We start from the raw sequence: 27,808 nt of genomic DNA on the forward strand, positions 1-27,808 counted from the left end.
TACGACTATTGCTGGTAAATGTACTTATTTGAAAACTAATTAATTCAAAATTCCTTCAACTTTTTGCCTATAAAAAATAATTTAGTCGGACATTAAATGTTGAAGGCACCACGGGTATTAACGATAATATCGCTTTCAGTCAACTTATATCCCTCAGGCCAAAGGCCCTCGGTATATACACCATTGACCTCAAGTGTTATTATCCTTATAATACCCTTGGTACCTTAACTATAATCTCACAATCAGCCCATAGAAGGTGTCAAACAAATAAAATATTTGGGAATCATACTTGATAATTTATTAACAATTAAACGATTACTTTATTGATTACAGTTAATTTATTTAATGGAAATTAAGGTAATAATAATAATGTTTATTCAAAAATAATCAAATATAAAATCTTCCTGAGACTAAAAAAATATTTAAGTGTATAATTAATAAGAATTAACATGAAATAACTCCTGCTATTTATCCAAATCTTTACTAGTCAAACACATTTGTTTTGAAATTCCAGCAGTTTCTTCTTTTTATACCTTTTAAATATCTGGTGGTTGTTCCTAAAACAAAGACATAAATAAAAATTCTACATTGTGTACCATAAAAAAATCATAAAAATGTGGAAAGTATCACAAGAATAAAGAAAAGTCCCAGATATAAAATTCACTATTAAAATAAAAATAGTAAATAATTATTTATATCTGACACTTTTCTTATTGGAACTTCTTTCTGGTAACATCCTTAATCTCTGACTTTTACAATTTATAAGATAAGAGATGATGAATAAAGAAAGGGAAAAGGACTCTGCAGTATACAGTTACATTCTGCTTTCATTAATCTAGAAAAAAGATCAGAAAGATAATTCAAAGTCCGAAATTGTAAAAGTCAAAAAGAGATTAAGGATGTACCAGAAAGGGGTTCCAATAAGAAAAGTTTCAGATTTAAATAATTATTTACTATTTTAATAGTGAATTTTGTATCTGGGACTTTTCTCTTTTCTTTAAGAGATATCGCTGAAGCATCCTAATAGTAGATAACTATTTTTGAAATTCCACTTAAATAGACTATTTGATTTCGTTTTGATTCAGAGGTGTGCAGGCAGCTCCACTGGGGACGCCGTAAGGCAGAAACAACTGTCTGGAGATTGTGTATCGCCTCTGGATCGAAAGGAAACATAAACTGTCTCTTCACTATCACAAGAGTATTTTAATATTTTTATTGAATAAAAGTAGTCAAAAAAAAAGGACTAGTTGGTGGAGCGAAGAGATAAAAATAGCTGTGAAAGAAAAGAAAGTACCATGGAGAGCTTATCTAGAAAATAACAGTTAATAAGCAAGGAAGCTTGTGAAAGAAAAAGTTAAAAAAGCTAAATTGGAACAGTGGGAGAGATTTGGAGAAAAGATGGAGCAAGACAGTAGTAGGACAAACCAAAAATTGTTCTATTAAGGTCTGAAAAAATGAGAGGTAAATCAGGTAGTACTGTCGTGCAAATAAAAAAAAATAAAATGGAGAAACACTTACCCAACCACAAGATATAGTTAATAGATGGAGTAAATATTCCAAAGAGTTGAGTAATGAAATAACAATGGAAGAATTAACGGAAGCCATTGCAAAAATAAAAAATGGTAGTGGCAGGAATAGATAATATCAAAACACGATTGTTGAAATATATGGGGGAATCTGCATTACACTACTTACACAAATTACTGATAACAATTTGGAAACAGAAACGCATCCCAGAAGATTGGGCAACAGCAGTAATGGCTCTTCTGGTAAAGAAGGGAGGTAAAAAAGTAATGTTCAAATTATCGAGGTATTTTCATGCTAAGTGTACTGGCTAAGATTTATGAATGAACACTGGAGATGAGACTGAGAAAGAAAGTGGAACATCAACTAGACGATGCACAAAAAGGTTTCTGACCGGGCACAGTGTCCAAGATCATATCTTTACTATAAGACAATGGAAAAAGCCTTTGACAAGGTACCTGGACATCACATTTGGAAAGGGCTTGAACTGTTCGATGTTGGAGGAGAACTAATTGATGCAAGTAAAATTTATGTACTGGAACATTGTGCGAGCATTAAACTGTGAATCAAACAAATTTGCTAATACACAAGGAGTAAGGCAAGGTGGAGTTTTAAGCTCACTGCTATTCATTATATTATATATATGAATGAACCAATAAAAAAAATGCAGTAGAGTCCCGAAAATTAGATTTAGGTTACCATTGATTAAAAAGTATAACTCTGAGTAAATGTGTATCTGCAGATGACATTGCATTGATACCAAGTTCAGAGAAATCTTTACAAAGCAACCTAAATTTATAGATGAGAGAACTTGCAGACAAAGGAATGAAAATAAAATTAGCAAAGACTAAAACTTTACTTATTTCCAAGACACTGAGAGAAATCCATATAAACCTAGACGGAAATTTAGTAGAACATATGAATGATTTTGAATATTTATAAACTATAATAGACAAAAAATGCAAAAAAAAATGAACAACAGAATTGCTAAAACATCACGATTATATCACTCCCTCACTACAGGTTTCATTAGCAAAAGAGAAATTAGTGAGAAGACAAAAGGGACAGTATATTATATACCTCCCTTCTAGAGAAGAGTTACAAGTTACATGTATAAGCTTCCCAAGAAAGAAAAACTGATAACTGCTATGGACTAATTCAGTTCTGTAGGCGATAAACTACTTTATATTTGATTTGCTGCACACAATTTCGCTGCACAATCGACAATAAAAACAAACAGGATATTCTTTACAAATGTAAATATTAGGATTAGGTTATGTTATGTTATGTGCCCCCAGTTAGGCCACTGGTTAGGCCATATTCGGAAGTTCCTTGTCCCTTTGCTTGATTGGCACACCGATAATTTTCGTTTAAGGGGGTATTTAAACGCCACGGTCAATTTGTGTGGCAACTAAATAAACTAACTAATTAACAATTCTTTGAATAGATGACAGCACGTACATATATTTTCACTTTCTTATTTAATTTTCTGAACGACAGCATTGATGCCACGCATTGGAACTTACGTTCGACACATTTCGGTCTCAATCGTACTTTGTATTTAGTGACGACAGCTCCTTTCTTTACCTGCTATTCTGATAATGTAGGAGCTGATATAATAGGGGTAAATTCTCATTAGTATATATGTACATACTAAACGTTCATTCATTTAGAAATATTTCATTACTTCGTGATTCTTTACTTTCTTTACCTGCTCAGTAAGTACCTATCTAAATGACCATAAATGGGATTATGTTAATTATCAAGAGAATGAAGATCGAGTTATAATTTATAAGAATAGTATTTCTAAGAAATGTAAAATACGTAAGTCAATTGAAAAACAGCGTTCCTAAAATAACAATTTTTTCCATATCGAATGTCAACAGGGAAATTTTTTCCTCTGAAAATTTCACACTTACATTTTGTTTCCCATTTCAACATGCGAGGACAGAATAATAATTAGCCTAATGAGCCACTTATTAAAACATTTTTAAAAGCGATATACGGCAGGATATATTATAAAATTTGAAGAACAAGTATTGGACACAGATTAGATTCCGCAATGCCTTGCCCTTAGGCACCCGAGAGGCTCTGGCTCTATTCACTGTCCAAGTGCTTATATGCAGAGATGTCAACTGTGACTTACCTATATACATATTTGTTTTATCGACTACAAAAAGGCATTGGATAGAGTAAAACATGATCAGCTCATAACCATCTTGAAGGAAACGGGAGTAGATGATAGATCTAAACAACACATTAGATATGCCGACGACGCAGTAGTTTTGCACATAGCCTAGATGTTTTGCAAAGAATAATGTCGCGCATATAAGATAGAAGTAGTGAACATGAACCTAATTTCAATTAAAAAAAAAACAAAGTAATGGTATACCATACAAGGACTATAGTCAGTAAGCGCGAAATATTAAATACACAACTTTTGGTTAACCAACAACCAATTGACAGGGTGGACAGCTACAAATACCTTGGTACCAACATAAACAGTCCATGAGACCACTGTAGTGAAATAAAACAACGCATAGGAAAAGCGACATCATCGTTCCCAGCAAACAGGTTTGAGCCCAGTTACGTGATAATTACGTTAAATTTACGGCAAATTTCAACGAATACGTAACTCGGTGATTTATGACGGGAAAAAAACGTATTTCAGTGCCAAATCATTCACCAATATATTAGGGCTTCCTTTATACATGTTTGACATTAGAATAATATAAAATCATAATGACGAATATTGTACATGTTTTTTATCACAGGTGTGAATGTCGGTTACATCGCAAAGGTACGTTTATTTCACGTAATAATCACGAAACAGAAATAACTTCCTTTGGTTAAATAGAAATATTTTTGAAAACAAAATTTTACAACGGTGTTGGTTAAATACGTATCGCTTGAATTTTACTTCCTGTATTATATGGACGTCGAAAAATTAGATGTATTCCACGTAAAAGTAATGTAAATAATACCAATATTTAAACAAAAAGTTTATGATTTCGCTTTTAAAATCATTTAGCATAACTAGTGATGTGAGTTGTAAAATTACATAACTTACGTTACATAAATTACACGTAACTTACGGTAATATTACATGATACCCGTAACTTAATGTAATTTATGTAATTTTTGGAATTTACGTAATTTATGAAATTTAACGTAACTTATGATAAATTTACATAAATTACCGTAATTTATGTAATTACTGGTAAAATTACATATATTATGGCAACTTATGCGCGCGCAATTGTCGTAAGTGCGGTGCGCCGGTGCCGGCGCGCGCGAACCAGTGGGTGCTATTACGCTCGTCGCTCGTTAGTCGTTCCTTAGTCTGAGTCAGGCAGGTTATGTTTACATTTCTGTTATTGTATGTGTAATGTGTATGTATAAGTTAGTTTTCGACTGTTCTTTCTCTATTCATTCACGCAGCGTTGGTTACTTTACATTTATTTATAAGGAAGCACAGAAACTATAAGGTAAGAAATATATTATTTCTACAAACAGCAAAACACGTGCCGGTGATGTCCATAGCAACCTTAGATTGGGAAACACAGGGGCGGGCCTATCGCATATCGACTGTACGTTAAATCTAACGCGCGTCATTTTATATGTGGCTACAGTACTTAATTCTGAATTCGGTTTACCAAGTTTTATTCGATTTTTTAGATTAGTTTACTGTACAATAACTATAAGAATGATAGGAGCAACGGGGTACTTGTGCATGTAGCATGTGTAATTGAATTACACTGACATAACTTACTAAATAAAAAATTTTGATAACGTTGAGGGCAAAATAATGTAGTTGTCCGATCCAGTATTCTGCTTATTCGAATTTCATTAAATTGTTACACAGATTCAATTTTAATCTTTCTTCTATTTAAGGATGCCTAACAATTTTTTATGCCCTCGTGCCCATCAAATACTTTGAAAAATAATGTTTTTTCCCTTCTTAATGTTTAAGTCTACCTGAATATTTTTTTTAGGTCATAAAACATGGTGAAACGTAAGACAGATATCTGGCTTTATTTTGAAGTGTTACCTGCGGGTTCTTCTAATCAAAAGACCATAAATGTGAGGTGTAAATTTTGCAAGAGTGTACATGCAAAAAATGCTACAAGAATGAAATCTCATCTTCAACAATGCACTTATGTGCCGCATATGATAAAACTTAAATTCAATATTTTAACTCCAAAGTCAAAGGGGAATCACTCTAAATTTCCATTTGAAACATCCATGAAAAAGATCACATCGGCAAAATTGGATAACGATAACACTGATGCTGCTTGTACATCATCAACGGTTTCCACAGCATCAACATCTGCTTCTGATAACATTCATGTGGAAACACCTGTTTGCACAAAAATCAACAGAATACAATCATTTTGTGATCGAATGACACACGAACAAAATAACGAATTGAATATTTTGCTTGCTAGAGCTATTTACACCAGTTCAGCACCACATTCAATTACCGAGAATGAAGATTGGAAATTGTTTTTTAAAAAAATTAGACCTTCATACACCTTACCATCGAGATATATGTTATCAAATCGTCTCCTGACCGAAGAGTACGAGCGAGTTGAAGTTCAAGTTAATGATAAAATTAAGCAAGCTGACAATTTATCATTGCAATGCGATGGTTGGTCCAACTTGCGAAATGAAAGTGTAATTAATTTCATTGTTACAACACCCGAACCGTTATTTGTCAAATCAGTACTAACAAAAGCAGAGAAGCATACCGCAGAATATATAACAAAATTAATGGTTGAAGTTCTGGAGGAGTATGGACCTAAAAAATTTTTCGCTATTGTGACTGATAACGCAAAGAATATGAGGAAGGCTGTGAGACAATGTGAAGAGATGTATCCCCATCTTGTATCATACGGCTGTTTAGCGCACACATTACATTTATTGTGCAGCGATATTTTGAAATTATCTTCAATAGAGACACATTTGTCACATATTATACATATCGTTAAAACTATTAACCAGTGTCAAGTACTGAGAGCTCAATTCACAGAAATAAGAAATGAGATGAAGTGTGGAGTGTCTCTTAGCCTACCTGTAAAAACAAGATGGGGTTCACATGTAAAATGTCTTCAAGATCTGACTAAATGCAAGTCCGTCCTACAACGTCTAGCAATATCTCCAGATAAAACAATTCAAGATAGAATACGCAGCGCAAAAGCAAATTTACTTGATGAAGGATTCTGGATAAATTCTAGCGCTCTTGTTGAATTGCTTAAGCCAATTACTGAAGCAATAACACGTCTTGAAGGAGATTCTTCGTCAATTCATTTGGTTTGTGAAACTTTCGCGAAAATCGGTAGTAACATATCTACTCATTTAGAATGCGTGAAACTAACGGATTGCGAAAAAACAGAAGCGATGGATAAATTTATATCAAGGAAGGAATACGCCCTTCAACCGATCCATTTTGCCGCAGACTTACTAAACCCTCGGTCTGTTGGTGCAAATTTATCATCAGCCGAAAGGATTGAAGCGATGAAATACATTACTACTATGTCAACCACGACCACGATAGAGATTGGTGATGAAGGAGTGTCAAAGATTACTGAGGATTTAGGAAACTATTTAGCTAAAACAGACTTTTTTGGCGAAACATTTTTATGGAACATACTCGATAATGTCTCTTTGGTTACATGGTGGAAAGGATTTTGTGGACATTCATGCCTCTCCAAAGTTGCAGTCAGGATATTGACAATGCCGTGCACTTCTGCGGCAACAGAGAGAAGCTTTAGCTCCCAGAGCAGCATTCATACGAAGAGAAGAAATCGCCTAACAACTCAAAGGGCAGCAAATTTAAATTATATACAATATAATTCAAAATTGCTGAAACGTTCACGACAACATCACATACAAAGTCAATATCCTATAGAAGAGACTGTACAGAACAACGTTTCGATAGAAGGTAGAAACTTACAGAAGGAGATAGAAGTAATTGAAAACCATATTTCCGAAGAGGAAGAATTAGACGAGGTAATTTTAAATTTAGGCATTTTTTAGATATGTGATATGTGCATGTGATATATGCAGTTTGCTTCTTTTCCGATTTTCCAATGCATTCCACCGTTTTCGAATAAAAAATTATAAATCTTATGTTTTCAGACAATATCATCATGGCATTCAAATACAACAGGAAATGGAAATTCCGACGATGATTTTAATTTTGCTGACTTTGCAATGACCGATGATGAAATTGATCAAAGAATGGAAACTAGGGAACAGAGACCAGCACGCATTTTGAGACAAAGCAAAGTGAACATTTTAGAAAACGTCTTAATGAAATCGGTAAATTAGTGTAAACACATACATATTTATTGTTTATATTCCAAAATTATCAATTTCAGGGTAAAGGCACAGAACAACCCCAAAAAAAAACGGAAGTCGAGAAGGATACTTCAGATGCCGAAAACAAGGTAGTTAGATCTGTATATATTATATTATAAACCCATTATTTTTACTCTCTATGTTTACACTTTCCTATTTAATTTCAGGATGCAGTTCTGGATTTGCCGGAGATAAAAAAAATTACACAAGGCTCATTGGAAGAGCAAACAATTGAAACTTCGACGTTTTATAACAAGAAGGTCTCCAGTTGTCTGCGAAAAAGGAAGTTGTGATTTATAAAAGCCGCTTAAAACAAAACTAAAGAACCTATGTTTTCATTTCTTTATTATTTGTATGTATTTCTTATCCACTTTTCTTTATTTCATAAGTATGTAGTTACTTTGTGTTTATTATATTCAATATGAATGCAAACAATTGATTTTTTAATACAATGAACATAAATTACATAAGTTACATAAATTACATCTGGTTTGTAATTTTTGGGTAATTTTACACGTGTAACTTACAATTTCTGAAATTACACGTAATTTCACATCGCTAAGCATAACTATTTCAATCCAACCTTGATTTTGCTATTTTTTTCTTTAAAAATATCACAGCTAAAATGATGTCGAGTCTAATTTTCAAATCGCGCGCGGTGATGACGTACTACCAAGCCTTTCTCCTCCTTTAAATACTATCACGTGACCACGATACGTGATTAACATAGTTGGTTCGAAAACTAAATTAATCGATTTATCGAATAATAGATACGTTTCGATAGGATTATTTTTTTTTATATTATTCTGGTATTGAAATAGATTTTTAGTAAGACCAATTAGGTAATAGCAGAAGAAATTTAAAAACAAAAAGAAAATACGTAATACTAATTTAAAGTAAGTAGGTAGAATAGTTTAACTGTAATTTAAAAATAATCGATTTTTATAATCGATGATATTTATAATTCTCTAATATCAGCTTCTCACATTTCACATTTCTCACAACAAAAAGTGAAAGTGAAACATGAAGAGCTTTATTTCCCTCGTTTTATTTTAGGCGGGTTTATTTATAATAATGCCTTTCGTATTAACGTTTACCTCACTGCTCGAGGGTTGAAGTGTCGTGAAAAAACAAGAAAGTGTCGTCAAAATAAAAAGTGACCTGTGTTGTGCTTTGTGTTGGCAAATTTTTTAATGCGTCTTTAGGTCGGTAGCATTTTTGGTTCATTATCTTGTATAATAATTATACAAGACAAATGTTTTAAAGTCTCTAAATTCTACTAAATAAATACATTGTTAATACTTTATAGGCTTGTTTTATTTATGTCATATGAGGATAATAATTACGTGATTCGTAAGTTAATTAAGGTCGAATTATTTACGTGAACCGAGGACGTATCTTTCACGTGAATACTAATATATACATTCCCTAAAAGATACGTTAATCAACACGTATTTGCAACGTGAATTTCCCGAAACATTTTATTGGTATTTAAGGTGAATAACACGTCTATTGAAGACGAGTTATTCACGTAATTTAAAGACGTATTTTCAATGTGACATTCCAACCAAATTTTCACGTGAAATTCACGTAAACAATTTACGTATATTGGTGACAAATGTACCAGAAATTCACGTAATTAACACGTCGGTCTGTTTGCTGGGTTCATACTGATGAAGTCTCTTTTCAGAAGTCACGGTTTATCACTTGGTACCAAAATCTCTATCGACAGATCCTATGCATTTTCTACATTATTATACGGAGTAGAGGCCTGGACACTTCCCGAAGCTTCTTTAAGAAAACTCAAGGCATTCGAGATGTGGTGTTACAGGCGCATTTTAAGAATTTTGTAGATGGATCATGTGACTAATGTTGAGGCCCTACGTAGAATGGGCAAGGACTGCAAGATTATTAACACTATCAAAGAGCGCAAACTAGAACATCTTGGCCATGTTATGACGAATGAACAGAGATTAATGCCAATCATTCTCAGGGCAAGGTATTTGGAAAAAGGGGACCAGGGAGAAGAAGAATATCTTGTCTTCAAAACATGAGAAACTGGTTCAGTACATCGACAAACAGACTATTCTAAATAGCAGCAAGCAAAGTTAGGACAGCCATGCTGATCGCCAGCATCCGGAACGGATAAGCAGCGTACGAAGAAGAAGAATATGTATCTCATTTCTATTATTTTTCCGGGTCCGAGTTTGCTCTCTATTTTACTGTATTATCAGTTGCAGTAAACGATATTTATTAAGTTTCATAATATTATGATCTGGTTATTCAGGTTTCCGTTTCTTAATTGTAAAAGAGATTTCTGTTTGTTTTCCCGCAGTACCTCTACGTTGGGTGTTAGTCGTTCAGGATATTTTGAGGATACGTCGGTACACCCACATTTCGAATTCTTCTAGCTTTTTCAGTCTCCGTTATCGTCCAGGCCTCTGCTCCATACAGCAAGACTGGAAATATATGGCATTTTGGCAGCCGTATTTTTAGTGAGATAGATATGTCGAATTTGGTGAATTTATTTCTCAAGTTGTTAAATCTCTGGCCTTTTCAGTTCTAGATCGTATTTCGGTCGTTTGATCCCATTTCGAGTTAACGACTGTTCCAAGGTATACACATAAGTCTACATGTTGAATTAACTGGTTTTTTATTTTCAATTGTCTGGTAGGATTTTGAGTTTTGCTCACCAGCGCCATTTTGTTTTATTTATGTTTTTTGCTGAGGCCATTTTCCTGAGAATGCAAAAAGAAAAAGAGCTGTTAATCAAAATAAAAACAGCCAAAATCGAATACCTCAGTTACATCATGAGGAACAGTGAAAGATATGGACTGCTGCAACTAATCTTGCAGGGAAAAGTAGAAGGAAAGCGAGGACCAGGAAGGCGAAGGATTTCCTGGCTGAAAAATCTACGTACGTGGTTCAACACAACAACTACAAATCTTTTTAGAGCAGCAGTGTGCAAAGTACAGATTGCCATGATGGTCGCCAACATCCGAAACGGATATACACTACAAGAAGAAGAAGAAAAAGTCCTCTTTCTTCACTCGCTCTTTGTACCCTGTCTATAAGTTGCTGAATTTCATCGACACTGCGGGCAAGTACGAATGTATTACTCCACTAAATTTCAATAATTTTTTTCACTTACGAAAATATTTAAATGTAGGTACTGACATTAATTAATTGATGATTACACAATATTGTTTTGTCTATAATTTTTTATTAGTCTTGTGAGACTGAGATGGTTGGGACATATTTAAATAATGCAAACACGAGACTTCCCGAAAGAATACTAACGGGAGGATGGGAGGAATAGCAGGAAAGAAGAAGAAAGGTAGACCGAAAACCAGATGGAAGAAAGATGTTAAAAGGGACAGAAAAACTTAAAAACACAAAATTGGAAAAATAAAGCACCAAATTGGAGAGATTGGAAAGGAGTAGTAAACCAAGTCATGGGCCTTCAAGACCTGGAGAGCTTAACTATATATGTATATACTATAATTTTTTTTGTATTAGCTTAATGCCTCGACAATTAATGACCATTGGCATAGTACAGTTGATTTTGCAATCAGGTACCCAGTGTAGTGTTTAGGTTGTGTGTTAAGTAAATGTCTTGTTACTTTGAAAAGTCGACGTCATTTTCTTTACAAAGAGACGCTAATTGTATCCGAACGTCTGCGTTCACTGTGACGTTTTACAATGATGATTTTTTTTATTTGGTGCCTCGACAACTTATGGCCAATGGCATGGTACCTACAGTAAATGTATGCAATCGGGTACCTTATGTAATGTGTAGTGTGTGTGTTGAGTAAATGTCTTGTTACTTAGAAAAGGCGACGTCATTGTCTTTGAAAAGAGACGCTAATTGTATACGAACGTCTGCGGTCCCTATAGATATATTACCTAGTAGATTAGGCAAGTTATGGGCCGCTCTGTGCATCGAGGTGTAACGCCAATATTAAGGATTGAGTGGTCTAGCCATCTTTATCTGTCACATGCGCAGGATCGCTTGGTTAAAAGAGATAGATAGACCACTGATCGACTACTTCCGCGTTACGCTTTTTTGCGCAGTATGCCTTGTCTACCCTTAATATGTCTATGGCGGTCCCTCCGGTTAGTACCGATCCCACAAGGATAGAAACTATTTTCGTTTATTAATTTTTAATAAATGAAAAATTCTCCACTAAGGTGAGATTCGAACTCACGACCTTTAGGACCAAAAGTAGGCACTCTTACCACTGAGCCACAGAGTTGGTTACAATCATGATTGAAACTCAAACAAGGTACAAAATGTTAACTGGGAGGGGGAGGGGCTACTTTTCTAAACAATACCTCGTGATTCGTAATTTTATCGCTACAAAACTTGTTTTCAATGTTTTGCAGATTTTTTTAAAGTCCGGCAAACGCGCATCTGTCGCCATTTAATACATCACTGCTGCCATCTACTAAATGACACGTGAACTCATTTTCTCATCTATTAAGTGATAGCCGAACTAATTTATCACTAGAACAATGCCAACTTGTTACGGTTTTATCAACAAAATCCCTAGATTGCAGCTTTTAACTATAATTTTTACCTTTAGGTACAGTTAATTTAAAAATTATGGCACTCTGGATAATGAACGTTTGCTTAAAATAAAGCTTTTTGCATAGTTAATCATTTATGGTAGTTATTTTGTACCTAAGTTCAACAATTATTACACAAAAACCAATTTTTAGAGCAGGTTACCAAGTAAGTTATGACATTGTTTCCTTTAAGTACAGTTATAAAAAATTTACTGCTTTCTTTGAAAATTTTACGTAGATACTATTAAAATAGAAAGTTTACACTTCACGTACATACTCATATGTTGAAGATTGGTTTTGAAATAGTGACGCTAACTGTACCTAAAGAGTATATGAATTTTAACATTGTGTCATACCACCTTAATACTGTCCGCTGTCATGAGCCGCTGTCACATCCGCTGTCATTTTATACTCAAATGTCCATAGAATTTCGTACACTTACACTCAAAAGTGTAACACTAAAAAACGAAGGAACAGACCTGCTTTAACCAACGTTGCCAATTGTACGCGTCCCAGTCAGTGCGCGGTAAATTTAAAATAGACGATGTATGGTGCCAGCACACAAACATGAAATTAATGATAAATAATATGAAGTAACATAATAATTTAATTATTAAAGGTACTAATATAAAGTTCTAGTCAATATAAAGTTCAAAACATAAGTTTATTAAGCGATATGTAAAAAAAAGTAAAAGTTTATATAAAATTTCCATACCTAAATTGTATTTGCGTAATGATAAAAAATAGTGTTTGTCAAACTAAGTATGTAATATCTAAGGCTTAAGGAATACAATAAAACGAACTATATAATAGTCGTAAAAGTACCTACTCAAGAGCAATCAAACAATTATTACACATCAAAAAAATACCTCTAATACAAAGTATAGAAATACTTGAATTAATGCTAATATACAGGCTGTTATATCCGGTAATACTATATATTATTTATCCATGGTTATAACCAAAAAAATAAGTGATGGATAATGGCCGTTTACAGTAAATTAAAAGAAAATTTGATTGATTTAAAAATTATGGCCTTCTATGGAAAGTTTTCGTTATCAATGGGTTTTAAAGTGTTTTTCACTCAATAACAACCTTGTAGAGCACCGGTTCAAGTTAAACGTTGTTTTTGTATTTTTTATAACTCTTTAGTAAGCTTTGTCTATCAAATTGTACAATTTTCCATAACAATAAAATATATTTCTATTATAAGTGTGTATTTGTTAAACCGAAGCATTGATTATTAATACAAAATATTAATATGATCAATATTAATCTCACAATCTTTTTCTTCCTGCTGTGCCTATCCGTAACGAATGTTGGCGATCATCATGATAATCTTCACTTTATCTGCAGCAACGCCGAAAAGCTGCACAGATGTTGTGTTGAATTGCATTCCTATCTTAACCGTACTGCAATCCCAGTATGAATTTCATGTTAGACGTAACATATAAGGTACTCAATAGAGTCATAAGAAGCAGATTGAAAAAGCACTTAAATGAGCAGGTTGGTGAATACCAGGGAGGATTCAAAAAGGGCAGATCCACCATAGATCAAATATTTGTATTGAAAATGATTCAGAGCAGTACTAACAAGCAACAGTTAAAGCTAGAGTTCTGAGGTTCTTTAACCAGGTTGTTCTTCTTCTTATACCTCGCTTTCCAAATATTTTCCTTGCAGAATAGCTTGTAGGAGGGCATATCTGGATTCATGGTGGTTAGTACCTCCCGGTTCTTACCCATTTTTCTAAGGACCTCCTCATTTGTGGCCCGATCAGTCCATGGGCTTTTAAGAATTCTCTGATATAGCAACATCTCAAATGCTTCCAATTTTTGGCACATATCTTCGTTCAAGGTCCATGATTCAACAATCAACCCATAGAAGTTGTCAAACAAATAAAATATTTGGGAATCATTATTGATAATTTATTAACATTAAAAACGGTTTATTGATTACAGTTAATTTATTTAAATTTTATTACGGAAATTACCGTAATAATAATAATGTTTATTCATCATAAATATAACATTATAAATAAAATAATAAATTATAAAATCTTCATGAGACTAAAAACATATCGAAGTGTATAGTTCATAAGAATATACATAGGAAGCCACAAGGAAATAAACCTGCATGTAGCTATAGCCCAAAGTAATTCCTTTTGTTTATCCAAATCTTCACTAGTCAAACCCCTTTGTGTTAAGTTCCAGCAGTTTCTCCTGTTCCTACATTTAAAATATCTGGTGTTAGTGGTGTTTGTTCCTAAAAATAAATACGTCAATAAAAACTCTACATTGTGTACCATAAAAAATCATACAAGAGTATTTTAATATTATTTAAGAACAGTTGCCATAATAAGACACAACAAAAAGGTATTAAGCAAAATAGAGCTGAAACGGGAAGCTGCTATGTTTGGTCTAATATACAGGGTGTCCAGAAACTCTACCGACAAACGAAGACAGGAGATTCCCCACATAAATTTAAGACATTTTAACCCAATTCTTCTAGTCCGAAAATGCTTCCTAAGGGAGCTAGAGCTCTTTGAAGATGGCGTCATGTAATTAGTTTTTCTTAAATACCTCCAGAACGCTTCTATTTAGAAAAACGAAAATTGGTATGCATTTTTACTTTCCAGAAATGAATCGATTCCATCTATTTCGAATTTCTAGTACCGGTCATAGGCATCCGTTTTGGGTAAGGCAATGGTTATTTTATCGCCTAACTTTTTTGTATTTAATTTTTAAGCATTTTTGACTCTGAATTATTAAATTGTGAGGTATTCTAGTACTAAAAGGTACTCTTACTTTAAGTCGATAGGATACACCGTTTTCTAGAAAAATCAATTTGAAAATTTTTCGTTCTTTGAATTTAAAAAAAAAAAAAGATTAAAAAAAAACTATTTAGAAAGATGAAAACTGGTACATTTATTTATTATCCAGAGATTAATCGATTTCATTAATGGCGAATTTCTAGAAAGGGTCATAGGCATCCGTTTTGGGTAGGTCAATAGTTATTTTATAGCATAACTTTATTGTTTTTAATTTATAAGTATTTTTGACACTAGATTATTCAATTATGAGATATTTGACTACTAAAAGTTACTCTTGCTTTAAAATGGTAAGATACATAGTTTTTTTTTTTTAATTTTTTTAAATTTTTTTTTCAAATTCCCAAAACTAAAAACTTTCAAATTGATTTTTCTAGAAAACGGTTTGTCCTACCGACTTAAAGTAAGAGTACCTTTTAGTACTAGAATACCTCACAATTTAATAATCCAGTAACAAAAATTCTTAAAAGTTGAAGACAAAAAAGTTATGCGATAAAATGACCGTTACCCTACCCAAAACGGACGCCTATGACCGGTACTAGAAATTCGCAATGGATGGAATCGATTCATTTCTGGAAAGTAAATATGTATACAAATTTTCGTTTTTCTAGATGAAGCGTTCTGGAGGCATTTAAGAAAAACTAATTACAAGATGCCATCTTTAAAGAGCTCTAGCTCCCTTATGAAGCATTTTCGGACTAGCTGAATTGGGTTAAATTGTCTTAAAATTATCTGAGGGATCTCCTGTATTCGTTTGTCGGTACAGTTTCTGGACACCCTGTATAAATGAATGTAAAACAAGATATATGGAGTGCACATAGTCAAATCAACATGACAATCTGAAGGTAGACAACAATACCTACAAATATGCCTCCAATTTTCACTACCTAGGTTCAATAATAAATGCAGCAGTAATAAGTGTTTTTATGCATACAAAAACTTAATGAAAATTAAGTTACTGAATCGTGAGTCTAATACAAAATGGTAATTAGACCAGTGGTCACATATGGATATGAAACTTAGGGCCGGTTGTTCGAACGCTAATCAACAATGATCATTATCAAATAATTAATTACTGTCAATGTCAATTGTTAAAACATAATTAATTACAATTCTGAGACTATAATCAATTAATATAACAATAATTATTAACATAATTAATAATAAATCTCATAATTGTAATTAATTATGTTTTCAGCAACCCAAACAAAGTTGACATTGACAGTTTTGGTGACAGTAATTAAATATTTAATAATGATCATTGTTGATTAGCGTTCGAACAACCGGCTCTAAGACCCTCTCAAACACTGATGAAAATCAACTGAGAATACTTGAGCGCAAAATACTAAGGAAGATATTTGGTCCAACACATTGCAGCGATGGTTCATAAAGAATTAAAATGAACCACGAGCTGTATAACTAATGCAGAGCACATATATTGTTAGATTTGTAAAATCTCAAAGACTAAACTGGCTTGATCACTTAGAAAGAATGCCAGATAATCGAGCTGTGAAAGTAATCCAAAGTGGAAGCCCCAAAGAAATAGACCAAGAGGAAGCCCCATAAAAGATAGATAGATGACATAGAGGGGGATCTTAAAACCATGCACATCAGATAGTGTCGAAGGAGTATCCGAAGTATCTGACAGGGTAGAATGGAAAAACGTTGTTAAGCAGGCCAAGACCCACAAAAGGTTGTAGCGCCATTAGAAGAAGAAAATTTGAGGACAGTTTAGATTATACCTATGCATTAAGGCAGTCCAAAACGTAAGCTTTGCATCTAACTATATTGGAGTGCACATAATAAACTATATCTTACACTTACATGGTCGAGAGAAGTCTCAGCATTATTTTTTTCACTTTTATTTCTTTTATCAGCTATTTCCTTGCGTTCTAGGTCACCATTTCTTTTTATTGGCTGGCTTTGGTACACTATGTTTTGGCGTTGATTGGGGTTTAATTTTAGATCTGTTCTCCTTTTTTTGGCTTTTATCCATTGTTCCCGTTCCCGACTTAGTTATTGTTGTTAGGATATATGATTTGGATTTGATTTATTTCTTAGAATATAAATATGAATATAAAATATAAGGTTTATTTTATATTCCAAGATTTATTTATATTTTACAATTTTTACCGTCGATCATCTGTCAATTGTCAAATTGGTGTCAAAGTTCGAGATTTTAGCGACTTGGCAACGTTGGTTAAAGTGTGCGATTCTCGTGCTCGAAACAAATAACTGTGAATGAAAAATGAAAAGCCCTATTGACAGTTCATTGGTACCATAACAACCATTTTCGGGCCAATCAAAACAAAACGTCAAATTTTCAAAGTTGATTATCCAACGGTTTAATTTGTTGTTATTCCCTAACTGGTTTGTCTAGTTTTGCCCTCAATTTAGTTTTTTCTTTTTTCAGCGTCGTGTTTTCCGATTTTTAGAGGACCGAATATTTAAAAATGTCGGAAAGTGCACCAACTACGGAGACTGAGTGTTCAGTGAGTTTGGCTGATGAGACGTAAGTTTACTCCTTTTATTTTACCTTGAGAAATTCCAGACATGATAAAAAACGTTGCAGAATGTTTGCACCTTCTAGAATTAACTGTGTAATGTAATTAGCCGTTTATATTTAATTTTAGAGTTGATCTTGTTTGTTTTTGACTTTCTCAGTACATAAAATAATTGTTTGTAGGCTTACCGACCTATCTTTAAAGGACATACTATTTTTTCAATATGCATGTTTCTTATATTACACGTTGAAGAAGCTCGACAATTGTATATAATTTACGGAAATGTATTTTATAAACGGATTTTTAGATATGAGTACTTAGTTCCGTCATATTTTTATATGTCATTGATTAACAATGTGAAAAACAAAATACATATTTCTTAAAGCAATTTCACAATAATTCTTATGCACATTCACTAATTTAGTAATACATGACCTTAGTGAGATAGGTGCAGGAATGCATGCAGGTAGATGTATGATATTGGTGTTGTTTATTGTGCTTTAATACTTAAAATACATACATACTATGTCCTTATATATTTTACCATATTATATATTTTCAAGACAATACTTTGTTTCAATACCAATAATAATTAATAATGTCTAAACTAGTTGCTAGGAGTATTGCCCCCAACAACTTAATATAATATCAACGCATGAAAGGCAAAGCTCCCTAACCGACAAGATTTGTTAAAACGACATATATATATCATTCGACTCGCCATAAAAATCCGCGTCGATTGGTCTGGGTCTCGTAGCGCTGCGTTGAGATTTGTTGTCGCTTAGGAAGTACGTGAATCTTAAGTATTCTCACATTTTCAACTGACTAAGCAACAAAAATGTCCTAATTTTCTATATATCGGTTGGTTGGACAGTTTGAGTTATAAAAAAAAACGAATAGTAATTTGTTCCTGTCTTAAAATTAGATTAACCGTTAACTTAGATAAATTTATTGAAAGTAAAATCATATGCACCAAGCAGTACGGTATGTTTTCCTGTTCTAGATTTTGCTATCATAGTCGCTTACCGATTTTTTTACAAACAGAAATATGATCCAAAGGTGTCCTTATACATTTGTTCCTAAAAATTGACATCATTTGTGCTTAGACATTTTTGCTTGTTGGGAAATAGGTATAAAAAAGAACTTAGGTAATTTTACATAAAAAAACGATACCAACTTGATGTCGCTTAGATAATTTTACCTGACTAATTAGTTTGGAACCGAATGTCGCTTAGATAGTTTTACTTGCCTTAATGTTGTGCCAAACGTGTCGCTTAGATAATTTTATTTGAATTTCAAAACGAATAATAGGCGCTTAGGAGGCGCAACCATGTTTTGAATGTCGGTCATGCATAACGTACTGCATACTGCATTCGTATTCGGAACGAGTCAGTCGAGCGCAAGTGCAAGCGACGAGAAAACAGATGATGCAGAGTCAACGGGTAAAACAAGAAAAAATAAAAAGAATTTCAGAAGAAGAAAACCAACAACGAATGGATCGGGCATAGAAGAAGAAACTGTAGGTGACGCTGGATTGAGGGAAAGAAAAAATAATGAAAGAAAAGAAAGATCTAAAAAGAAGAGAGCTGGGGAAGAATATACAACTAAGAAGGGAGTGACAGTACCAGCCAAGAAAGTTCTCCCGAATCCATGTCAAGGAAAAATGTGGGAATAACTGTGGATCTATCCCAGAAGAAAGAAGAGAAACCATATTTAACCATTTCTGGAAACTGGATACAACTCGACGACGAAATTGGTTGGTATCATTGGCGCAAAGAGTAGGTGTGAAGCGCAAGCGCAGTGAGTCTGAAAAACGCAACTGTACTATAAAATATTTTATAAATGAAGGAGAAGGTAAGAGAAATGTATGCTTACAGTTCTTAGCAGCCACTATGAATGTTTCAGATAAAACTATTTATAGTATTGTTAAAAATGCAGAGTGGGGATGTGCCAAGGAAGACATGAGAGGAAAGATGGAGCCGTCAAATAAAACCAAACAAACTACTCTGGATGCCGTTATAAACTTTATAAAAAGTTTGCCTGCTTTACCATCGCACTATGGCCGCCAAGATTCCAGTAAAGTTTATTTACCAGAAGAATTCAAGAACATACCAACTCTTTACGGAATTTATAAAAATAATGTCATCAATCAAGGTATGGATATTGTGAGTGAAAGAATTTTTCGCAAAATATTTAATGAGCAGTTTAACATCGGCTTTCATGTACCAAAGAAAGATAAGTGCAAGAAATGCCTTATGTTTGAAAAAAACACTGATCCTGACAAACTGAAAGAAAAAGAACAGCATGAGAAAGAAGAAAGTTACGCCCGTTTCAAAAGTCACAAAAAGATCCATAAAGATGATTCTTCTACATTATGCGTCAGCTTTGATCTTCAAAAGGTCTTGAATACGCCATATTCACCTTCAATGCTATTATACTATAGTAGAAAACTGGCTGTTTATAACCTATGTTTCTACGAGAATGGCACTCGTAAAGTATTCTGTTATTATTGGGACGAATCTAATGGTAAACGAGGTGCAAATGAAGTAGCAACAATTTTGCATAAATACAAATCTGTTGATGCCAGAGGAAATGTTAAACATTTGCTGTTATACTGCGATTGTTGTCCAGGGCAAAACCGGAACCGCAATGTTATGGGAATGATTCATCAAACTTTGCAGGAATGTAATAATCTTGAAACAATTGACTTGAATTTCCTACTAACTAGGCACACTTATATGCCAGTAGATACGTCTCACGCCATCATTGAAAATAACCTTAAACATACAACTGTTTATGCACCTTCCCAATGGTTCACCACTTTCTCAACTGCAAATCTTACTGGCAAAATAAGTAAAGTTCGGATTGCAACTTTTAAGAAAGACAAACACATTGTTTCTATAAAAACATCTATGAATTCTGTTGCCAAATTATTCGATGTTGAAATCCAGCCTAAGACTAGGGTCCCACTTATGTCCTGCTATAAATCACTACTGCCCATTTCCAAAAGAAATATCACGATCTTCAGAAACTTTGTACTGACCAAGTCATTCCAGCTTGTTTTCATCATGAATATTTGAACATTCCACGGGATACGAATATGAAAGATGTGTTACCAGAATCAGACGTAGAAGATCCTGATTGCGATTTTTAATTTATTTTTGCTACAGTTTTGTTTTGATATTATGTTATTAATATTAGTATTACGAGTATATTATAATTTGTGGTTGCTTTCATTTTGATGTTATAAAGTATAAGAAGTCAAAGTGTTAAGGCTGATTAATAACAAGTATACGGTCGGCTTGTGTAACATTTCCTAAATAAATTTATGGGTAAATGCAATTATTGTTTCTCCGTCATCTGTTTGGATTAGAAAAAGATGCAATGACATTATTAAATGCGTTTAGGCATAAATTGATTTAGGAAGCGTTACGCAAGCCCCCCTAAGTAGCATATTTTTTATAAGTTTAATTATTTGAGGTTCCACTATTACAGTCTTGACCAAATACGATTTAAAGTTAATTTTTTAACATTATTTGTTTTGTTTGTTTGCTATCATTTGTTATATGTTTGAGACTGAATTATAGAGTTCCTTACAAATTGTCTTACATAGGATATTACTCTAAGTACACTTGGTTAATTTTGCATTTAATGTGTTCTTTACCAATTATTTTTCCAATAGTTAGAGTTTTGGATCTTAGTACCATAGTTAAGTGTTAATGAAACAGTACACACGAACATAATATTATGTATGAATTTTTAAAGAAACTTTTTTAACTCTGATGAGTCTTGTGATGTTAAACTGTGCACTGTGCCTTATTTGGAGTAATAATAATTAATAATATGTTGAGATCTCTTTCTTGTTTAAGCAAATTCTTGATGTTACTTAAGTATGTTATTTAACAATTATTTAGAATATTTTTTTTATTCGAACCCAGTGTTTATTATAAAAACCAAATTTTGTTTAAGTTCATAATTTTTAATTCAAAAAAATACTGCAATACAATAAAAATATTGATTAAAAACAAAAATCGTTTTATTTGTTAAACTCACTCCCTTCAAAAATGTCGGATAGAGTTGCAAATATTACTTTATAATAAGTAATTAGATTATTTTTCTTGAAGGACCTGACTAAAATTTAATTATTTAGTTTTTTTTTCCTATTTTTCAAAAATATTTTTTCGTTATTAATACATTTTTACCTATTTGCATATACAATAGCTTAAGTATGTAACTAAATATACTTGAAAGTTTTTTTGTAGGCTCAGGCGCATAGATAGTTGTACCTGTTATTTTTTTGGGGTAATCTTTTACTAACCAACTCTAAATGGTAAACTTGAAGTGTTAAGTTTAAATATTACTTCTTAGATAAAAGCCCACAATACTATAATGCCTAAACTGTAACAAGTATTTATCTATGATGAAAAGTAAAGATTTTATAAGAATTTTTCAATAAAAAAAATTTTTGATCAGCTCTCCTGCACATTTGTATAGATGTCGGTTAGGAAGGATTGCCTTTCATGCGTTGATATATAGTTGTCCACAATAACAATATGTGAAGGGAAAAAAACTAAAAAAGTAAGAAAAATGATCCCATCAAACCGAATTATATATATATATATATAGTAAAATATACACTCTGGGCCAAAATTAACCGGCCACCTTAAAATGGGTCATTTTTGATGTCTTATATCTCCTAAACCTATTGTTCGATTTAAGTATTTTTTAATATTTTATAGCCTTATTCCTTGTTGTTATAATAAGGGAGCGTTCATGGGTGTTTAACTATTGCGTAACGCAATTTTTGAAGATTTTTGACCCCCCCCCCCCCACCTGCGTTATGTAATACTTGAACGGCCCTTACTATTGTTGCTAAAAAGGCAAATTTTCATTATATACCAGATGTACGAATCAAACTGTGTTTTTTTCTTTAAGTTTGCATCACCCTGTGGAATATTCTGGCATTTGTAGAATACTGAAATTAAAAGCTATAGCCTCATACTTTCCCAACATTTTGTTGTTTGATTGATTCGCTTATGTTGGATAATAAAAAAGTTAGGTGCTTTAACAACTAGACATATTTTTTATCATACAGGGTGTTTTAAAAAATGTTGGCAAAGTTTAAGGGGTAATTCTGCAGGAAAAATATTTACAGTTTGCTTTATAAACTTATGTCTGCAAATGCTTTGTTTCCGAGATAGGGGGTGTTGAAGTTTTTCTGACAAATTGACAATTTATTTATTACTTTAAAACCGGTTGAGACATGCACATGATATTTGTTAGGTTTTAATACGTAGTTATTGCACATTTTTGGCATACAATTAAGCATTTAATATTCACCATTGGCGCGCATACGGGTAATATGATGGCTCATATTACGCGTATGCGTGCCAATGCTGAATAATAAATTCTTAATTGTATGTCAAAAAATATGCAATAACTACGTCATAAAACCCACCAAATTGCATTTGCATATCTCAACCGGTTTTAAAGCAATAAATAAATCGTCAGTTTGTCAACAAATTTTCAACACCCCCTATCTCGGAAAACGAAGCATTTGTGGACATAAGTTTATAAAGCAAACTGTCATTATTTTTTCATGCAGAATTACCCCTTAAACTTTGCCAAAATTTTTTTAAAAACACCCTGTATTGATAAAAAAACATGTCTAGTTGTTAAAGCACGTAAATTTTTTATTATCCAACATAAGCAAATCAATCAAAGAAAAAAATGTTGAGAAAGCATGAGGCTATAGTTAAGTTTTAATTTCAGAATTCTACAAATGCTAGAATATTCCACAGGGTGATGCAAACTTTAAGAAAAAAACACAGTTTGATTCGTACACCCGGTATACAATAGGTTTGTTCCAACACGACCGAGAACCGTCACGAAACGGTAACGCTTCTGCGCAGTAAACAAAATCCGTTCCAACAAAAATATGATCGTCATCGGATCGTCCTTCCCACTGTTCCAACAAGAATTGTGATCTTTCGGTGACGGTTTCGTGATGATCATTTCAGTAATCGGGCAAATGCATAATGTGCTGGTTGGACTGACTTGCGCACTAGGATTTAATTCTTTAAAGTTTTTGAGCCTTTGATCGACTAAAAGCACACAAGCTGTCACCAATAAAAATGACAAATATATGATTACCGTCATGGGATGATAACTGGGCGATACAATTACGAACATGCGCACAACAAACGGTACAAGTAGTTTCGTGACGGTTTCTGGACCGTCCAAAAGTTCATGTTGGAACAAACCTAATGAAAATTTACCTGTTTAGCAACAATATTATTATAAAGATATTGTCAAGGAATAACATATTTAAAAAATCACTTAAATCGGACAACAGGTTTAGGAAATATGACATCAAAAATGACACATTTTTAAGGTGGCCGGTTAATTTTGGCCCAGAGTGTATAAGGACATAGGTAGTATTCTTTTTCTCATGATCACCTTTCAGTGCGTCACAGTTTTTCGATTTCTTTCTAACTCATTAAATTGTAAGTAACAGAAAAAAAACGCACGTCGGTGATTACATTTCGTCGGTGACATTTATAACATTTATTCTAGTTATTCTAGTTGTCGATAGATGGCGCCATAATAAAAAAAATAATTTTTTTTAATTAGATAATAATATTACAAATATAATCTGTATAATTTATAAGACTATACAAATCAAAGAAAATACCATTTTATAAATGCAAGAAACACATTTGATTTGTTTTTATTCCAAATTGAAAATTAAATGTGACAACCGTCAGATTTAACTAAAATGTCATGTTAGAATAAATGTCATAAATGTGTATTATCACGGACTTGACCCTTTTTCCTATCATTTGTTACGCACTGAAAAATGCTCATGAAAAGGACAATATTTATGTATTTTATTAGGTATTAAAGCACAATAAACATCAATATCATACTTCTACCTTATATATATAGTATGGTATAACTAGACCCAAACCCAGACATCCAAAGTGAAAGTATCATCCAACACCAAATTGTTCTATATGGTCCACATAATGTTCAGAAAAAAGTCACACCATTTTGAGCGTCGGGTTTGGGGGGGGGAGAAGGGAGAGAAATCGGTAAATTCGTAGTTTTTTATGTTTTTCGTCAATATTTCTAAAACTATGCATACCTTTATGCACTATTGCACTATTTAGCATAAATAACCTTCTATATAAAAATGTTCTACATTAAATTTCAAATAAAAAAGGTCCTATGCATAATCCTTCTAAAATGAACGGTTCAAAAGTTACGGAGGTAGTATAGTATAATTGTTCCAAAAAAAGGCCTAACCCAGACATCCAAAGAAAAAGTTTTCCTTCAACACCAAATTGTTCTATATGGTCTACATATTGTTCAGTAAAAAGTTACACCATTTTGAGCGTCCGGTTTGGGGGGGAGATGGGGGAAAAGTCGGCAAATTAGTAGTTTTTTTACGTTTTTCGTCAATATTTCTAAAACTATGCTTTAGCAAAAGCAATGTTCCATACAAAAATGTTCTACGTGAAATTTAAAACAAAAAGGTTCTATACATAATTTTATAAAATCCACGGTTCCAGAGTTACAGAGGGTAAAAGTGGAGGTTTTCGATACTTTTTATATTCTTTGGGCAATTTATAGAAATTTTCTTTAACAGGATTGTGTTTTGTAAATAAAATTTGCTATTTCAGTGGCCGATGATATGTTAGTGATAATCCCTTAAAGAAACGTCAACCTCACCACCCAAAATCATCATCAATTGCCCAGATAATATAAAAAGTATCGAAAACCTCCACTTTTCACCCTCCGTAACTCTGGAACCGTTGATTTTATAACAATTATGTATCGGACCGTATTTGTTTTAAATTTTATGTAGAACATTTTTGTATAGACCTTTGTTTACGCTAAAGCATAGTTTTAGAAATATTGACGAAAAACGTAAAAAACTACTAATTTACCAACTTCTCCCCATCTCCCCCCCCCCCCCCCAAACCGGACGCTCAAAATGGTGTAACTTTTTACTGAACAATATGTGGACCATATAGAACAATTTGGTGTTGGAGGAAAACTTTTACTTTAGATGTCTGGGTTAGGCCTTTTTTGGACCAATTATACTATACTACCTCCTTAACTTTGGAACCGTTCATTTTAGAAGGATTATGCATAGGACCTTTTTATTGCAAATTTAATGTAGAACATTTTTGTATAGAAGGTTGTTCATGCTAAACCGCATAGTTTTAGAAATATTGACAAAAACCTAAAAAACTACGAATTTACCAATTTCTCCCCCCCAAACCCGACGCTCAAAATGGTGTGACTTTTTTCTGAACATTATGTGGACCATATAGAACAATTTGGTGTTGGAGGATAACTTTCACTTTGGATGTCTGGGTTATGCCTTTATTTGGATCAATTATATCATACTAATAAGTGTTTAACATATACATACCTAACTTTTTAACTTAAAAAAGTTGGAAAGCTTATAAAGTAAATAAGAAAATAGATCTCTACACAGTATTGAGGCGATGATCTACCCTTGATGTTCTGCATGAGATATACAGTAGACTCCCTCTATAACGAGAACTGAAATGACGGAATAAATTACCTGGTTATAAGCGGATCTCATTATATCAAACAACAATAATATTGAAATGTTTTGATGCCTCTTACTTAGTTTATTAGGTGTCGATGGTCGATCTGAACAATGAGACTTCACCATCGGTACATTGTAAATTTCCTACAATATTGAATATCGCTCGATAGATAAACAGAAACAAGTTTATTACAGCACTGCCCTCAATAATAACACAGATGTTGGGCATTTTTATATACAGGCAGTAAAAACAGGTAAAAAACATATTCTTCGATTTCATTTTTCCTCGTTATAACCAAATAGGAATTTCATGGGACCTCTAGTGTACTTCGTTATAAGCGAAACCTCGTAATATCTGTGTTCATTATAGAGAGAGTCCACTGTGTCAACTCTATTTTGGATTATGGATGTAGCCTATATTGTTTTCTTCTTCTTCTTCTTCTTATGCAATCCACTAATGGATGTTCGCGATCACGTTTGACCATTTTTCTCTATCCCTTGCAGTATGTATTAGGTCTCCTATGTTTTTTAGTCCTGTCCATTGTTTGACATTACGGAGCCATGACATTTTCTTCCTGCCCACTCCCCTTCTTCCTTCGATCTTTCCTTCAATTAAGGTTTGCAGAAACTGATATCATTCATTTCTAATTATTTCTAATTTCTAATTATGTGTATATTGTTTTACCTTAAATAAACTCCAATTGAACTTAATCAGATTCAATTTAACAACTTGAACAACTACACTGTCCCAATGGTAACATATCAGGAGTCTACCATGTCCAACACTGCAACACTATTTGAATATTAAAATAACATCTATCCTTGAACTACATGTGATTCATGGATGTACATGTTAGGGACTCATTTTAATTCATTGAATCATGTATGGTTCATTATACCAGAAGCTCCTTGCTCCAAAGTTGAAAACGATTATTTTTTTAATGGTTATTTTTTTCCCAAATAATAAAAATCTACATCTAAATGAGTAATTTCAGGACTGAGCCAAGTAAATTCGTTTCCACATACATTATAAGTACTTATAGTCAGGGATCCCATTCCTATTTTCACCATTTACTACTAACAAGCTAATTTTTTGTGAGTAGCTTCATTTTGACGAGACGCCCATCTTTTTTCCTTACAAAAATTTCTTCCATATTTGGTAGATAACAAAGAGCAGGGATAGTCCAGTCGGGTTAGACGAATAATAGGCCTAACCTTGCATGTCGAGCTGCCCCAAATTTTTTTTCTATTCTTTAGGGAGGGTCAATAGTAGTGTGAATTTAACATCGCGACTGAATTCTCGCCGTTGCGTTTAACATCGCCGTTGCGTTAGCTGTCATTTTGATTTTAAACGGGAACCGTTTTTGCTCAATATCTCCGTCATTTTCAACTTCTCGACAAAAAGAATGAGAACTAAAATTGTTGAAAATGTGA

General features: G+C 33.1%; 1 protein-coding gene and 2 long non-coding RNA genes across 4 annotated transcripts in view; 1 reads left to right on the forward strand and 2 right to left on the reverse strand.

Moving 5' to 3' along the window:
- Positions 1 to 283: 283 nt before the first annotated feature.
- LOC126878817 (uncharacterized) lies at positions 284 to 4,097 on the reverse strand. The gene is made up of 2 exons (XR_007695800.1): positions 3,671 to 4,097; positions 284 to 557 (listed from the first exon to the last, which is right to left on the reverse strand). It is a non-coding gene; the product is annotated as an uncharacterized LOC126878817 (long non-coding RNA).
- Positions 4,098 to 14,367: 10,270 nt separating this feature from the next.
- Positions 14,368 to 17,442, reverse strand: LOC126878821 (uncharacterized). The gene is made up of 2 exons (XR_007695803.1): positions 17,108 to 17,442; positions 14,368 to 14,718 (listed from the first exon to the last, which is right to left on the reverse strand). It is a non-coding gene; the product is annotated as an uncharacterized LOC126878821 (long non-coding RNA).
- A 148-nt stretch (positions 17,443 to 17,590) lies between these two features.
- The window catches only part of LOC114338775 (centrosomin), a 652,106-nt gene continuing 641,888 nt past the window's right edge, over positions 17,591 to 27,808 (forward strand). The window contains exon 1 of one of the 2 annotated variants that reach the window (XM_050641722.1): positions 17,591 to 17,795. In XM_050641722.1, the coding sequence (XP_050497679.1) occupies positions 17,737 to 17,795 (59 nt within the window). In that variant the 5' untranslated portion in view covers positions 17,591 to 17,736. The remainder of the gene's footprint in view (positions 17,796 to 27,808) is intronic. The other variant, XM_050641725.1, reaches the window with a different exon arrangement.

Source organism: Diabrotica virgifera, chromosome 1 (genome assembly GCF_917563875.1).
Source record: "Diabrotica virgifera virgifera chromosome 1, PGI_DIABVI_V3a".
NCBI classification, from domain to species: Eukaryota; Metazoa; Arthropoda; class Insecta; order Coleoptera; family Chrysomelidae; genus Diabrotica; species Diabrotica virgifera.